At 41.5% G+C, this 18,413-nt stretch overlaps 2 protein-coding genes across 2 annotated transcripts; both read left to right on the top strand.

Moving 5' to 3' along the window:
* The first annotated feature begins 3,554 nt into the window (after positions 1 to 3,554).
* On the top strand, positions 3,555 to 10,685 carry LOC106591275 (uncharacterized). The gene is made up of 6 exons (XM_045709663.2): positions 3,555 to 3,998; positions 4,813 to 5,148; positions 5,274 to 5,381; positions 6,415 to 6,477; positions 9,427 to 9,534; positions 9,670 to 10,685. Exons 1-6 carry the CDS (start codon positions 3,959 to 3,961, stop codon positions 10,053 to 10,055), a joined length of 1,041 nt encoding a protein of 346 aa, XP_045565619.2. The 5' UTR covers positions 3,555 to 3,958; the 3' UTR covers positions 10,056 to 10,685.
* Positions 10,686 to 13,215: 2,530 nt separating this feature from the next.
* LOC145862566 (uncharacterized) lies at positions 13,216 to 16,822 on the top strand. Its single transcript, XM_082967046.1, has 5 exons — positions 13,216 to 13,534; positions 14,257 to 14,586; positions 15,238 to 15,456; positions 15,752 to 15,816; positions 16,508 to 16,822. Coding segments are annotated over exons 2-5 (435 nt in total). The 5' UTR covers positions 13,216 to 13,534; positions 14,257 to 14,585; the 3' UTR covers positions 16,658 to 16,822.
* Positions 16,823 to 18,413: the final 1,591 nt, after the last annotated feature.

Below are 18,413 nucleotides of genomic sequence, written 5' to 3'. Positions count from 1 at the left end.
ACCATTCCCAATATAGGGTGATATAACAATTCCCACTGTTGGGTGACATAATCATTCCCACAGTAGGGTGACATATCCATTCCCAATATAGGGTGACATAACAATTCCCACTGTTGAGTGACATAACCATTCCCACTGTTGGGTGACATAACCATTCCCACAGTAGGGTGACATAACCATTCTCACAGTAGGGTGACATAACCATTCCCACTATAGGGTGACATAACAATTCCCACTGTAGGGTGACATAACCGTTCCCACTATAGAGCGACATAACCATTGTGAATTGCCAAATGTGTCATAATGCACTATATATGTTTATACAGAATTTATAGAGTATGACACATAGTTTATAGATAATTTGTGAAGCATTTATGTGGTGCTTATGAAGCCTTTATGTCTAGCCTTTATAAATTGTACTAAATTTAAAATAGGACCGTTAATTCGAACCCTGTCTATTAGAGGTCTAGGATAATGTTGAACCTGTGTTTTAATCCTAACCCTGTCTAATAGAGGTATAGGATAATGTTGAGCCTGTGTTTTAATCCTAACTCTGTCTAATAGAGGTCTAGGATAATGTTGAGCCTGTGTTTTAATCCTAACCCTGTCTAATAGAGGTCTAGGATAATGTTGAGCCTGTGTTTTAATCCTAACCCTGTCTAATAGAGGTTCAGGATAATGCTGAGCCTGTGTTTTAATCCTAACTCTGTCTAATAGAGGTATAGGATAATGTTGAGCCTGTGTTTTAATCCTAACCCTGTCTAATAGAGGTCCAGGATAATGTAGAGCCTGTGTTTTAATCCTAACCCTGTCTAATAGAGGTCCAGGATATTGTTGAGTCTGTGTGAGTCTGTTTATCAAATCAGGTGAGTGTTTTTTCTCGTAACAGAGAACTGTGCTTGTTTCTCTTCTCAGGACTGTTCCGTCTTGACTTTCTCACTTACTGGGAAACTGTGTGTGTGTGTGTGTGTGTGTGTGTGTGTGTGTGTGTGTGTGTGTGTGTGTGTGTGTGTGTGTGTGTGTGTGTGTGTGTGTGTGTGTGTGTTGAGTGAGTGAGTGAGTGAGTGAGTGAGTGAGTGAGTGAGTGAGTGAGTGAGTGAGTGAGTGAGTGAGTGAGTGAGTGAGTGAGTGAGTGAGTGAGTGAGTGAGTGAGTGTGTGTGTGTGTGTGTGTGTGTGTGTGTGTGTGTGTGTGAGAGAGAGAGAGAAACAGAGAGTGTGAGGGAGAGTGTGTGTGTGTGTATGTGTGTTTAGAGTGCAGTAATTCACCTTTCACTGTTTATCTTTAGTTACTGTCTCTACAGACCTCGAGAGCCCTCCCCAGAACAGATAAAACAACCAAACACTATGAGTTAAATACACGTGTTTGTGTGTGTGTGTTTCTCTCTGTGTGTGTGTGTGTGTGTGTGTGTGTGTGTGTGTGTGTGTGTGTGTGTGTGTGTGTGTGTGTGTGTGTGTGTGTGTGTGTGTGTGTGTGTGTGTGTGTGTGTGTGTGTGTGTGTGTGTGTGTGTGTGTGTTTCTGTGTGTGTGTGTGTGTGTGTGTGTGTGTGTGCGTGTGCGCGTTTTATTTGATAATGCCCGAGAAGCCGGTGTTTGGAGGATATATTGGCATGGGTTCTGTCAGGCCCGAGGATATATTGTCACGGGTGTTGTTAGGCCCGAGGATATATTGGCATGGGTTTTGTCAGGCCCGAGGATATATTGGCACGGGTGTTGTTAGGCCCGAGGATATATTGGCATGGGTGTTGTTAGGTCCGAGGATATATTGGCACGGGTGTTGTTAGGTCCGAGGATATATTGGCACTACTGTAGTTAGGCCCGAGGATATATTGCCATGGGTGCTGTCAAGCCCGAGGATATATTGGCATGAGTGTTGTTAGTTTTCAAGGGCATTATCAGTTTTATACAACGGGTTGCCAAAATATTCAAACAATGGTTTTCATATTTTCATTAAAAACTTTATTTTGATGAATTTGTTAATACTATTTCATCCTTCCACAAGATAATAGTCCAGAACAAATCTAGGGTTGCTATCCAAGCCAGCTAGCTGGTTGTTTGTTCTAGCAGTTCAGTTGGCAAAGATGTGACCCAGTCGACTGTCTGAGATAAGCTGCCCGCCTGCCTGTCTTGTCCCGACTCCAAACTGCTACACGTTCATTATGATGCAATAGCTGGAGATCGAATATCAATATTGAAACAATGTTGCAAATGTGAGAGAGACAGACAGCAAGGTTTATACAAATCTCCGCCATTGAAAACCAATTGTTCGTCACGCCCTGGCCATAGAGAGGGTTTTATTCTCTATTTTGGTTAGGCCAGGGTGTGACTAGGGTGGGCATTCTATGTCCTTTTTTCTATGTTTTTGATTTTCTTTCTTTTGGCCTGGTATAGCTCTCAATCAGGGACAGCTGTACATCGTTGTCGCTGATTGGGAGCCATACTTAGGTAGCTGTTATGGCTTGGTAATTGTGGAGGAGGAATGAGGCGCAGGAACCAGCGAACACAGGGTAGTGGTGTTTTTAATATACACTCACCAAAAAAAAACAAATGTTCCCACACACAGGGGAGAAAATACATGCGGCGTACAACAACGTCGACATGAACACAAGCCGTCACACAAGAAACAATCATTAATCCCGCACGAACAGGAGCGGGCCAGCTAAACTAAATAGCCCCTCTAATGGCTAATTGACCACAGGTGTCACAAAATAAAAAAAAGGGAAAAGCAAAAGGGAATCGGTGGCAGCTAATAGGCCGGTGACGACGACCGCCGAGCGCCACCCGAGCAGGAGGGGGCGCCACCGTCGGTGGGAATCGTGACAGTAGCCTGTTTTCCTTTGGGTTTTGTGGGTGGTTAATTTCTGTTTAGTTGTCTAACCTGACAGAACTGTGGGCTATCGTTTTTGTTTCTTTGTTAGAGTAGGTCAGGGCGTGACAGGGGGTGTTTTGGGTTTTTCTATGTTTTGTATATCTATGTTTAGGTTCTAGTTTTCTATTTCTATGTTTTTTGGGGGGGGATGATCTCCAATTAGAGGCAGCTGGTCCTCGTTGTCTCTAATTGGAGATCATACTTAAGTAGGGGTAGTTGTCTTCTGTTTAGTTTTCTGTACCTGACAGAACTGTGCGCTTTCGTTTCCTCTTTGTTATATTTTCTTTAGTGTTCTGAGTAAAAATAAATATTCATCATGAGCAATCAACACGCTGCGCTTTGGTCCCCTCTCTACGACAGCTGTTACACTTGTGAAAAAGACACAGGCTGGAATGAGGTTTTAACCAATCAGCTTTAAGGAGTATACCCACCCATTGTATAATTTAAGAAAAACTTAATCAAGTGTCCATATTCATGTATATTTATTCAAACAAATTACCCAACTATAAATGTGTGTCTAAAACACACACACACACACACACACACACACACACACACACACACACACACACACACACACACACACACTCTCTGACATGTAAGAAAACCCCAGATATCAACATACAGTAGAGAAAGAGGAACTGACGATTACAATCCAGAGAGAGAGAGAGAGAGAGAGAGCGAGAACAAGAGAAAGAGAGAGAGAGACTGGACTAAACAGCTACCAGAACTCTTAAACATGGTTAGAGTTGTGTTCATAGCTACTAGGAGGGACTGGGAGAGAGCCTGAGTATCTGGGACTAGACTGGTAGTGACTGGTAGAGAGTCTGAGTATCTGGGACTAGACTAGTAGTGACTGGTAGAGAGTCTGAGTATCTGAGACTATACTGGTAGTGACTGGTAGAGAGTCTGAGTATCTGGGACTAGACTGGTAGTGACTGGTAGAGAGTCTGAGTATCTGAGACTATACTGGTAGTGACTGGTAGAGAGTCTGAGTATCTGGGACTAGACTGGTAGTGACTGGTAGAGGACTGGAGTGAGTAGAGAACAGTATCATTTTTACAACATAGGAGGGAAGCCAGAGAGCAGAATGAGGAATCTCATGTCTGTCAACATCAGCCTCCTCTGTGGTGAGTACTATTACAATGTATTAAATAAATACACACCCCATATTGAACTGTTACTATCAGACCTCAATACATTAATACACACCCCATATTGAACTGTTACTATCAGACCTCAATACATTAATACACACCCCATATTGAACTGTTACTATCAGACCTCAATACATTAATACACACCCCATATTGAACTGTTACTATCAGACCTCAATACATTAATACACACCCCATATTGAACTGTTACTATCAGACCTCAATACATTAATACACACCCCATATTGAACTGTTACTATTAGACCTCAATACATTAATACACACCCCATATTGAACTGTTACTATCAGACCTCAATACATTAATACACACCCCATATTGAACTGTTACTATCAGACCTCAATACATTAATACACACCCCATATTGAACTGTTACTATCAGACCTCAATACATTAATACACACCCCATATTGAACTGTTACTATTAGACCTCAATACATTAATACACACCCCATATTTAACTGTTACTATTAGACCTCAATACATTAATACACACCCCATATTGAACTGTGTTACTCACTGAACACATCACTCAATTCTTATACTACAGTGATCAATACTGTACTTTTCTTTATCCTTCAACACTGTTTTACTGTATTGCTGTCGTCCTAAACACATACATGTACTGTATCACTCAGTCCCAGATTATAAAACATTCTCTACCTGTCACTCAACTATCTCCCTTATCTGACTGTCTGTGAAACATGGTGACTATGGCAACTGTTATTGTAGAGATGATGTGAATGTGTTTCTTTGGTTGTTTCATAGCTGTGAGCTGTGTGATGTCAGGAGTGATCACAAAGAGATGGAAAGAAGGAGGAAATTCTAGCATTCAGTGTCCTTATGACCGGGGGTTTGAGACATACCAGAAGTACCTCTCTAAAGGGATCTGGGCCTACCGGGTTTATTTAATCAAAACCCAAACGCATCAGAACCCAGTGTGGACTCATAAAGGGAGATTTTCTCTGTATGACGACACAGAGAGAAGATTCTTCACTGTGACCATCACTAACCTGATCCTAGAGGATTCAGGGACCTACTGGTGTGAAATAAACACATGGTGGTGGTATAACAAGACTGAAGTCAGGATCACTGTGGACAGAGGTTGGTGTCTAAGACGTCCTATCAGTGTGCTTAAGTCTGACTACATTTTACACGTTATATATTAGTGTTGATGTATTCTCTCTCTCTCTCTCTCTCCTTTACTCTCTCTTTTCCTCTCTCTGCAGCTCTTTCTCCTCCCAACCCTGGCTCTGTCACCTCCAGACCTCTACTCTCCACGACACACCCATCAACAAACATCACCATGACAACTGACTCCTCTAACTCCACAGCAGGTATATTACCCTCAGAAGAACTGCTCTCTAAAGCCTACACACTTATCTGTAGGCCTACCTCTCTCTCTCTCTCTCTCTCTCTCTCTCTCTCTCTCTATCTCTGTCCCTCCTCTGTCGTCTTTCTCTCTGTCTTTCTGTCTTCCTTTTGTTCTTCCCCTCACATCTCCTCCTCTCCCCTTCACATCTCCCTCTCACATCTCCTCTTCTCCTCTCCCCCCATCACATCTCTTCATCTCCACTCTCTCCCCTCACATCTCCCTCTCCCCCAGTCACTGATATTAACCATGTTATTTAGTCCCTATAACCTGTTCAGTCATTATCTTTAGTATTGTAACTGTACTCAGAGAGGGTCTGCATTGAGAGACTAGTAGTTATAGTCATTATCTTTAGTCTTGTAACTGTACTCAGAGAGGTTCTGTATTGAGAGACTAGTAGGTACAGTCATTATCTTTAGTCTTGTAACTGTACTTAGAGAGGTTCTGTATTGAGAGACTCGTTATAGTCATTATCTTTAGTCTTGTAACTGTACTCAGAGAGGTTCTGCATTGAGAGACTAGTAGTTATAGTCATTATCTTTAGTATTGTAACTGTACTCAGAGAGGTTCTGTATTGAGAGACTAGTAGTTGTAGTCGTTGTGTGTTTATGACAATAAGAACATCAGGGCCTCAAGGTCAAGTTTTACACCACTTCCTCTGAAACACACATAGTGGGTACGACTTTCAGTCTCGGAAACACACACCCCAAACCACATAGGTAAACAAGTACGCAGGCGCATTCTCTCTCGTTCTGTCTCTCTCTCTCTATTGAAGAGGCTTTATTGGCATGAGTAAAAAAAATAAACATAAGTATGAGTTGTATTTACAATGATGCTTCTTCTTCACTTCTCTCTCTCTCTCTCTCTCTTTCTCTGTGGCTCTCTCGGTCTCTCTCTCTCTCTCTCTCTCTCTCTCTCTCTCTCTTTTTCTCTCATTCTCTCACTCTGATTGTTGGAGGGTTTTCACCTTACTTATTTGAAGCATTATGTTCCTACAGATAGGACCAACGGAACAGTAAGAACAACAGCATCACCACCCACAAACATGAGTAGAACACAAGGTAACAACAGCATCACCACCACAGACATGACTAGAACACAAAGTAACAACAGCATCACCACCACAGACATGACTAGAACACAAGGTAACAACAGCATCACCACCACAGACATGACTAGAACACAAGGTAACAACAGCATCACCACCACCACAGACATGACTAGAACACAAGGTAACAACAGCATCACCACCACCACAGACATGACTAGAACACAAGGTAACAACAGCATCACCAACACAGACATGACTAGAACACAAGGTAACAACAGCATCACCACCACAGACATGACTAGAACACAAGGTAACAACAGCATCACCACCACAGACATGACTAGAACACAAGGTAACAACAGCATCACCACCACAGACATGACTAGAACACAAGGTAACAACAGCATCAACACCACAGACATGACTAGAACACAAGGTAACAACAACATCAACATCACAGACGTGACTAGAACACAAGGTAACAACAGCATCACCACCACAGACATGACTAGAACACAAGGTAACAACAGCATCAACACCACAGACATGACTAGAACACAAGGTAACAACAGCATCAACATCACAGACGTGACTAGAACACAAGGTAACAACAGCATCACCACCACAGACATGACTAGAACACAAGGTAACAACAGCATCACCACCACAGACATGACTAGAACACAAGGTAACAACAGCATCACCACCCACAGACATGACTAGAACACAAGGTAACAACAGCATCACCACCACAGACATGACTAGAACACAAGGTAACAACAGCATCACCACCACAGACATGACTAGAACACAAGGTAACAACAGCATCACCACCCACAGACATGACTAGAACACAAGGTAACAACAACATCTCCACCACAGACATGACTAGAACACAAGGTAACAACAGCATCACCACCACCACAGACATGACTAGAACACAAGGTAACAACAGCATCACCATCACAGACGTGACTAGAACACAAGGTAACAACAGCATCACCACCACAGACATGACTAGAACACAAGGTAACAACAGCATCATCACCACAGACATGACTAGAACACAAGTTAACAACAGCATCATCACCACAGACATGACTAGAACACAAGGTAACAACAGCATCACCACCCACAGACATGACTAGAACACAAGGTAACAACAGCATCACCACCACAGACATGACTAGAACACAAGGTAACAACAGCATCACCACCACAGACATGACTAGAACACAAGTTAACAACAGCATCACCACCACAGACATGACTAGAACACAAGGTAACAACAGCATCACCATGGTAACATAAAGAACCCTCAGCACCAAATGACACTGAGAGATAAACTACAATTACCAAGAATCATATTGTAACATGATCTTATTTTTTATTTTATTTATATTTAACCTTTATTTAACTAGGCAAGTCAGTCAAGAACACATTCTTATTTACAATGACGGCCTACACCGGCCAATCCCGGACTACGCTGGGCCAAATGTGCATGGGACTCATGGGACTCCCATTCACGGCCGGTTGTGATACAGCCTGGAATCAAACCAGGGTGTCTGAGGTGGCACATCAAGCACTGAGATGCAGTGCCTTATACCGTTGCGCCACTCTTATTTTAACATGGACTACAACTACCAAGTTCAATTTATAGCATGGATTACAACTACCAAGCAACATACTGAAACATGGACTACAACTACCAAGCACCATACTGAAACATGGACTACAACTACCAAGCAACATACTGAAACATGGACTACAACTACCAAGCACCATACTGAAACATGGACTACAACTACCAAGCACCATACTGAAACATGGACTACAACTACAAAGCGCCATACTGTAACATGGACTATGACTTCCAAGCATCCTGCCCTCTTAAACTACAACTATGAATGTAAAGATACACCACCTTGTGGTGGAAACTAGTCATTACACCTCCAGACTGTGAATGAGATTGAACCATGACAAAAAAACATTGACTTTGCCTGATACTTCATATTAGATTGAATAATCTGACTGTGACTATTGATACCTCATTAACAATTCCTCTATATTTCTACTCTTCTCAACACCACCTGTTTCTCTGTCTAATGTTGTCTTCCCTCCTCCCTCCCTCTGAAATGGAAGAAACACAGAAGTACAGTCCAGTAGAGACTAACTAAATGTAGCATCACTGTAACATTATGCCTGTGTACTGTCTATGGGTGTTCTAGGTGATGTGATGTTCTCTGGTGTTGTTCTGGGTGTTCTAGGTGATGTGATGTTCTCTGGTGTTGGTCTGGGTGTTCTAGGTGATGTGATGTTCTCTGGTGTTGTTCTGGGTGTTCTAGGTGATGTGATGTTCTCTGGTGTTGGTCTGGGTGTTCTAGGTGATGTGATGTTCTCTGGTGTTGTTCTGGGTGTTCTAGGTGATGTGATGTTCTCTGGTGTTGGTCTGGGTGTTCTAGGTGATGTGATGTTCTCTGGTGTTGTTCTAGGTGTTCTAGGTGATGTGATGTTCTCTGGTGTTGGTCTGGGTGTTCTATGTGATGTGATGTTCTCTGGTGTTGGTCTGGGTGTTCTAGGTGATGTGATGTTCTCTGGTGTTGTTCTGGGTGTTCTAGGTGATGTGATGTTCTCTGGTGTTGGTCTGGGTGTTCTAGGTGATGTGATGTTCTCTGGTGTTGTTCTAGGTGTTCTAGGTGATGTGATGTTCTCTGGTGTTGGTCTGGGTGTTCTAGGTGATGTGATGTTCTCTGGTGTTGGTCTGGGTGTTCTAGGTGATGTGATGTTCTCTGGTGTTGTTCTGGGTGTTCTAGGTGATGTTCTCTGGTGTTGGTCTGGGTGTTCTAGGTGATCTGATGTTCTCTGGTGTTGGTCTGGGTGTTCTATGTGATGTGATGTTCTCTGGTGTTGTTCTGGGTGTTCTAGGTGATGTTCTCTGGTGTTGTTCTGGATGTTCTAGGTGATGTGATGTTCTCTGGTGTTGGTCTGGGTGTTGTTCTACTACTGCTGGGTCTGCTGCTGTTCATGTTCTTTAGACAGAGGAGAGACAGAGACAGGAGACTAACAGGTACACCAGTGATCACACACAATTATTATTTAAAAAATTAAAAAATATGTAAAAAAATGTGTATAGGTTTTATTTAAATTAAAATAAATAAATAATCATCAACAATAAATCATCAGTGTTTGTTTTCGTCTTCAGCAGTCAAACACTCTGCCAGACTGTTGATGTCTGACTCCATGACAACCAACCAAGATCCAGTCACAGGAACCATCGCTAACCCCATCTATGCCACAGTAACCAATCAGAACCCAGATAAAGCGTGTGACATCACAACCATCTATGCCACGGCAACCAATCCTCGTCGAGATGACATCTACTCTAATGTTGGTCCGTCTACACAGGTTCCAGAGAGTGTGACCAATGCTACTGTCAAATTCCCCAGAGATCCAGCCTGTCTCCACTATGATACTGTCAACTTCCCCAGAGATCCAGCCTGTCTCCACTATGATACTGTTTCCTTCAGTAAAGACTCTGATGCTTGTAACCACCCAGACACTGACCCAACAGCTGTAGACACCTCATAATGTACTGCACCATTAAACACTCTGCTACATAGTCTACTACTGTAGACACCTCATAATGTACTGCGCACCATTAAACACTCTGCTACATAGTCTACTACTGTAGACACCTCATAATGTACTGCACCATTAAACACTCTGCTACATAGTCTACTACTGTAGACACCTCATGATGTACTGCACCATTAAACACTCTGCTACATAGTCTACTACTGTAGACACCTCATCATGTACTGCACCATTAAACACTCTGCTACATAGTCTACTACTGTCGCTGATCTGTATGTCACAGCATGAATTAATTTTTTTGTGTTTTCATTCATTCATGTTTCCTGTTGTCATTGATTCATTCATTAGTGTTTTTAGTTCATTAATTTATTTGATTGTTAAAATGTGTAAATTCTTTCATTCATCATTCGTTAGTTCATCTGTTCGTTCATTCCTTATTTTGTTCATTTGTCAGTTGTTACGTCTGTACGTCCGTCCGTTCGTAATTTTTTTCTACTGTGAATGTAAAACTGGCTTGAACAAAAAGACACAGTTTGTAGTTTTTAGAAACCTTTGATTATTCATTGTATTTTACTCCACTTGATGGGAAATGAGACTATATGTATTTATCAATAAAGCAGCAATATATTTATATGTGTTTGATACGTTCCATTCTAGACATTACTATAAGTAGTCCTCCCCTCACCAGCCTCCACTGGTGCTGTCAGTAAACTCAGTACCTGCCTCTTCAGCATGTACCACTGTCACTAGACTCACAGAGCTGAGATGGAGGGATAGATGGAGGGATAGATGGAAGTAGAGAGAGATGGAGGGAGAGTGATGGAGGGATAGATGGAGGGAGAGAGAGGTGGAGGGAGAGAGATGGAGGTAGAGAGATGGAGGGAGAGAGATGGAAGGATAGATGGAGGGAGGTCGCCCTCTAGTGACAGAATAACTCTGTTTCTCTCCTCTGTAGACAGCCTCCAGTGACAGAATAACTCTGGTTCTCTCCTCTGTAGACAGCCTCCAGTGACAGAATAACTGTTTCTCTCCTCTGTAGACAGCCTCCAGTGACAGAATAACTCTGTTTCTCTCCTCTGTAGACAGCCTCCAGTGACAGAATAACTCTGGTTCTCTCCTCTGTAGACAGCCTCCAGTGACAGAATAACTCTGGTTCTCTCCTCTGTAGACAGCCTCCAGTGACAGAATAACTCTGTTTCTCTCCTCTATAGACAGCCTCCAGTGACAGAATAACTCTGTTTCTCTCCTCTATAGACAGCCTCCAGTGACAGAATAACTCTGTTTCTCTCCTCTGTAGACAGTCTCCAGTCTGAATGAGAGTGTATGACTGTGTTTCTGTGCTATGATACATAGAGGCCTCTCTCTCCCTCGTCTCTCTCAATCTCTTTCTCTCTCTATCCCTCCCACCCTCCCTCTTTCTTTCTTTCTTTCTTTCTTTCTTTCTTTCTTTCTTTCTTTCTTTCTTTCTTTCTTTCTTTCTTTCTTTCTTTCTTTCTTTCTTTCTTTCTTTCTTTCTTTCTTTCTTTCTTTCTTTCTTTCTTTCTTTCTTTCTTTCTTTCTTTCTTTCTTTCTACTGTAGAACAAGGATGTGATTGGTTATGGAGGAAGAGGGAGGGGCTGTTAGAAATAACATGGTAGGAGGGTTTGAACTAGTAGAGAGAGAGAGAGAGAGAGAGAGAGAGAGAGATGCAGAAATAGGGAAGTACATAGTAGTAAGAGTGCAAAGAGTGAGTGAGAGAAAGAGAGAGGGAGAGGGAGGGGCAGAGAGAGTACATAAAGTACTTGAAGTTTGTTTTTAAGTTATTAAAAGTAGAGAGAGAACAGAGAGAGTTATAGACTTGGACACACAGCATTATATCAGGACCTATAGACACCTGGACCAACCTGGAGAGAACACAACATTATATCAGGACCTATAGACACCTGGACCAACCTGGAGAGAACACAGCATTATATCAGGACCTATAGACACCTGGACCAACCTGGAGAGAACACAGCATTATATCAGGACCTATAGACACCTGTACCAACCTGGAGAGAACACAACATTATATCAGGACCTATAGACACCTGGACCAACCTGGAGAGAACACAACATTATATCAGGACCTATAGACACCTGGACCAACCTGGAGAGAACACAGCATTATATCAGGACCTATAGACACCTGGACCAACCTGGAGAGAACACAGCATTATATCAGGACCTATAGACACCTGAACCAACCTGGAGAGAACACAGCATTATATCAGGACCTATAGACACCTGGACCAACCTGGAGAGAACACAGCATTATATCAGGACCTATAGACACCTGGACCAACCTGGAGAAAACACAACATTATATCAGGACCTATAGACACCTGGACCAACCTGGAGAGAACACAGCATTATATCAGGACCTATAGTCACCTGGAGAAACCTGGAGAGAACACAGCATTATATCAGGACCTATAGACACCTGGACCAACCTGGAGAGAACACAACAAGATGAGGATCCTGCTGATAGTCATCCTCCTCGCCTTCATGACAGGTAATAAGCTTGTTATAACTCTCTATAACAATGTAAAAACATCCAGTTAGTTTTCTTATAAAGGCTGCTACTACAGATAAGGAAACACTACGGTGTGTGTGTATGTATGTACTGTGTGTATAATGTGAGGATGCCACTGGTGTAGGAATCCTAACTGTAAGTACATTTATCATCAATGCATAGTCACTTTAACTCTACCTACATGTATATATTACCTCAATTAGCCAGACTAACAGTTTTGGGTCTGTGCTTTTAATATTTTGTTGGATGAATTATGAAGAGAAAGTTGTTGGGTTTATTTCTTCCCTCTTCTTTTCATCTTTTCTGTTCCTTATTGACTCAGTACCGGTACCACCTGTATATAGCCTCGCTACTGTCATTTTCAATGTCTTTTTACTGTTTTATTTTATTTCTTTACTTATCTATTGTTTACCTAATACCAATTTTTTACTTAAAAATGGCATTGTTGGTTAGGGGCTTGTAAGTAAGCATTTCACTGTAAGGTCTACACCTGTTGTATTCGGCGCATGTGACAAATAAACTTAGATTTTATTTTATTTGATTAATATTACAAAACACTAAACCTAGAGGTATTTTCTCTTGTCTGATTGACAGGTTGTTTGAGCTCCTTCAAAGTGACAGGATTCTCTGGGGGAACTGTCATCATCTACTGTCATTATTACACAGAAGAAAGAAGTCATGAGAAATATTTCTGCGTGGGACAGTATAGCTGGAGATGTAAGGATCAAATCAGAACTGGATTGAAGAACACCTGGGTACACAGAGGTAGATTCTCTCTGTATGACAACACTGGAGGAAACTACTTCAAGGTGATCATCAGACAACTGACCAGACAAGATGAAGGGACCTACTGGTGTGGAGTGGACAAACCTACTATACCTGACAGTTATACCAAGGTAGAGCTGGATGTGAAGAAGGGTGAGAGACTTTTACTTTAACTTTATAAAATGAATTTAGCTACATATGTTATTACATGATCAGTACCACTAGTCAATGGAGTCAGTCTATAGTATTAGACTAAGATTGTGATGTGTGTTTCTATTGACAGATGACTGATGTGAGAAGTCAGTCTATAGTATTAGACTAAGGTTGTGATGTGTTCCTATTGACAGATGACTGATGTGAGAAGTCAGTCTATAGTATTAGACTAAGGTTGTGATGTGTGTTCCTATTGACAGATGACTGCTGTGAGAAGTCAGTCTATAGTATTAGACTAAGGTTGTGATGTGTGTTTCTATTGACAGATGACTGATGTGAGAAGTCAGTCTATAGTATTAGACTAAGGTTGTGATGTGTGTTTCTATTGACAGATGACTGATGTGAGAAGTCAGTCTATAGTACTAGACTAAGGTTGTGATGTGTGTTCCTATTGACAGATGACTGATGTGAGAAGTCAGTCTATAGTATTAGACTAAGATTGTGATGTGTGTTTCTATTGACAGATGACTGATGTGAGAAGTCAGTCTATAGTATTAGACTAAGGTTGTGATGTGTGTTCCTATTGACAGATGACTGCTGTGAGAAGTCAGTCTATAGTATTAGACTAAGGTTGTGATGTGTGTTTCTATTGACAGATGACTGATGTGAGAAGTCAGTCTATAGTATTAGACTAAGGTTGTGATGTGTGTTTCTATTGACAGATGACTGCTGTAAGAAGTCACTCACAGAGACGGCCTTTCTGGGAAGAGAAGCTACCATCAGATGCAACTATCCAGAGGACTATAAGGACAGTATCAAGTATTTCTGCAAGGAAGACAGTGAATATAACTGTGAATACCAGATATCAGGCACATTTAATGAAAAACTATGAAGATACTCTCTTTCTAAGAGAGGAAGGGAGAGATTCTCCACAGTGACCATCAGTAACCTGACTGAAGATGATACTGGGACCTACTGGTGTGGAGTAGAAACCAGCAGGACAGAACAACGTTACATTACACTGATCACACAGGTGAAGCTGCTTGTTATAAGTGAGTATAAACTTCTTCTTTCTCTTTAACATGTGATCCTGAACACACAAGTTACAGTCATATCTACAGTGTGTGACACATGTGGTTTGATTGAAATCATTACACGCATGGTAAGTTGATAATATGTATGTAGCTTCCTGTTTTACAGATGTTAGGCTGTTGTATCACTTCCATTTCTGGACCAGATTTTTACTGAGCTGTGAGGTCTTGACAAAGATTGAGGAAGAGGTTTTTCACAGTTCCTTTTCTCTGCCTGTCATCATCATGGCTTACAGTACAGTTCACTGTGATGACCTCTGACCTTCTGGTCAAAGCTTTCAACGATATTTGAAAAATGTATTTTGACCAGCCCTACGAGCACAAGAAGTTGAAAATACGTTGAAAATATATATTTTTGGTTGAGAAAATATGTTGAAAGAGAAATTGTGTTTATAGGGAGTCATTGTGTTCCTCTGCGGTTCAGTTGTTAGAACAGGGGGTTTGTAACGCCGGAATTGTGGGTTTGATTCCTGCTAGGGCCACCAAGATGATAAATGTATTCATGACTGTAAGTTTCATTGGGATAAACGTGTCTGCTAAATGGAATATATATTGTATTATTTTATTATCATCTGACAAGATAATATGTCATTCATGATTTTTTCACCTCAGTGATCTCCAGGTCTCCTGCACCACCAACCTCACCCACCTCTTCATCCACCCCAGGGACCTCCAATTACCCTGTTCCATCATCTTTCTCCCCTTCATCCTCCACATCATCATCAATCCCAATAGGGTTTGCAGTGATCACAGTGTCTGTGAGTCTGGCTGTGTTGGTGTTCACTGTCATCCTGTTCACCGTCTACAGATGGAAATGTAACAACGTGCAAGGTATGTTTCAGATACACAAGCAAACAGGTACACACACACACACACACACACACACACACACACACAGGTACACACACACACACACACACACACACACACACACACACACACACACACACACACACACACACGCACACACACACAGGTACACACACACACAGGTACACACACACACACACACACACACACACACACACACACACACACACACACACACACACACACACACACACACACACACACACACACAACATTACAGGTGTGTATTCTATTTAAGATGTTGTGTGTTCCCCAGGGCCGGTCTCCTCCAGCAGACAGACCTCTAGCAGACCAAACACCCACCCAGGAAACAGTGAGGAGGTGAGGGGTAGAAGGTTAGGAGGGGGTGGTTGGGCATGGGGGTGTCTGCTGGGATCACAGATTAACAGATTTAACCAAACCATTCAGATCATCAACTGTACCAATTCATCAAATGTATTTATACAACAAGACTACAGAATATAGCAGGTTCATACATCACCAAATAAGGACAATAGACAGAAATACACTGACTGATGGTACTGATTATGGACTAATAACTCTACTGTCTGATGGTACTGATTATGGACTAATAACTCTACTGTCTGATGGTACTGATTATGGACTAATAACTCTACTGATGGTACTGATTATGGACTAATAACTCTACTGTCTGATGGTACTGATTATGGACTAATAACTCTGTCTGATGGTACTGATTATGGACTAATAACTCTACTGTCTGATGGTACTGATTATGGACTAATAACTCCACTGTTTGATGGTACCGATTTTGGACTAATAACTCTACAGTCTGATGGGACTGATTATGGACTAATAACTCTACAGTCTGATGGGACTGATTATGGACTAATGACTCTACTGTCTAATGGTACTAATAATGGACTAATGACTCTACTGTCTGATGGTACTGATTATGGACTAATAACTCCACTGTCTGATGGTACTGATTATGGACTAATGACTCTACTGATGGTACTGATTATGGACTAATGTTGTTGTACCTTTATAGGGGGACCAGCACTATGAGAATGACCCTGCTCCAGATGCCATGGTTTATATTGGAAAAGATTATGCTGTCTACCAAACCCTGAACTCCAACGCTGCAAACCAAGATTCAACTTACCAAACCCTGAACCCCAAGACTGCAGACCATGTTTAAATGTACCAAACCCTGGAACTGCAAACAATGACTGGATTTATATAAATACGCTATTTCTGGCTTATTTTAAGAATCTGACTTTTGTAAAACTGAAAAATCCTCAATGTTTCATGAAGTTCTGATATCCATAAAAGTTGTTTTAATAAATGTGTGAACAATCAGCCATTTCTTAAGGTGTTTGTATTTCATGACACAACATGGACAGTACATTAGCGCCGAAATAGAAGTGAACATTTTAGCACTTGAACCGCCCATACTTTCCCCTCAGCTTATATGGTGTTCTCTTGTGGTTTTGAAGTGAACAGCCAGCTTGAAATAGTTTCACATTGAGACCACATTAAGAAGTGCAGCATGAGAAAACACAAGACGAACCAGATGTGTGGACTATTTCGAGGAAATGGTTTGAGTGTCTCAACCTATAGCATTGAACACACGCTTACTGACATCATCACCACCATCATCATCAACATCATAATCACCTTCATCATCATCATCATCACATTCACTTTCACTTTGTAAAGAAGTCAAACAAAAGTAGACAAATGAAAACAACTATTTAAATGTTCCATTTCACATGTTATCATGTCTCTGACTGAGACTTCTACTGGTATTACTGTGAGAAGAGTTATACTGTCTCTGGTATTACTGGGAGACGAGTTATACTGTCTCTGGTATTATTAGGAGAAGAGTTATACTGTCTCTGGTATTACTAGGAGAAGAGTTATACTGTCTCTGGTATTACTAGGAGAAGAGTTATACTGTCTCTGGTATTACTGGGTGAAGAGTTGTACTGTCTCTGGTATTACTGGGAGAAGAGTTATACTGTCTCTGGTATTACTAGGAGAAGAGTTATACTGTCTCTGGTATTACTGTGAGAAGAGTTATACTGTCTCTGGTATTACTAGGAGAAGAGTTGTACTGTCTCTGGTATTACTGGGAGAAGAGTTATACTGTCTCTGGTATTACTGGGAGAAGAGTTATACTGTCTCTGGTATTACTAGGAGAAGAGTTATACTGTCTCTGGTATTACTGGGAGAAGAGTTGTACTGTCTCTGGTATTACTAGGAGAAGAGTTATACTGTCTCTGGTATTACTAGAAGAGTTGTACTGTCTCTGGTATTACTGGGTGAAGAGTTATACTGTCTCTGGTATTACTAGGAGAAGAGTTATACTGTCTCTGGTATTACTGGGTGAAGAGTTGTACTGTCTCTGGTATTACTGGGAGAAGAGTTATACTGTCTCTGGTATTACTGTGAGAAGAGTTATACTGTCTCTGGTATTACTAGGAGAAGAGTTGTACTGTCTCTGGTATTACTGGGTGAAGAGTTTTAACGTCTCTGATATTACTGGGAGAAGAGTTTTACTGTCTCTGATATTACTTACTTTAACTATATTGTCATCATCTCAACAATGTGTTCCTCCTCTGCTGAAACAAACATGGAAACTTTAGAACAGAGAAGTTGACAGTTTTAACACTTAGTCACCACAGCCAGCTGAGTTCTCTGGTGGTTTAGTAGTCTAACCTTCGGCCGGTTTGAACCAGTTTCACTCTGCAGCACATATAGACCTCCAGACACTGAGGTCACTACAGAGAAATCAACAGGATGTGTAGGCTAATGCCCACCTCCATCTCTCTGACATGGAGAAAGAGAGATAAAGAGAGTGAGAGAGACAGAGAGACAGAGAGACAGAGAGAGAGAGAGAGAGACGGGGACAACATAAAAGACCAAATAATGCATGCAGAGCAGAATTAGGC

Source organism: Salmo salar, chromosome 02, assembly GCF_965601325.2.
Source record: "Salmo salar chromosome 02, fSalSal1, whole genome shotgun sequence".
NCBI lineage: Eukaryota > Metazoa > Chordata > Actinopteri > Salmoniformes > Salmonidae > Salmo > Salmo salar.
The sequence above is the reverse complement of the archived record's forward strand: the minus strand, read 5'-3'. Positions and strand labels throughout refer to the sequence as shown.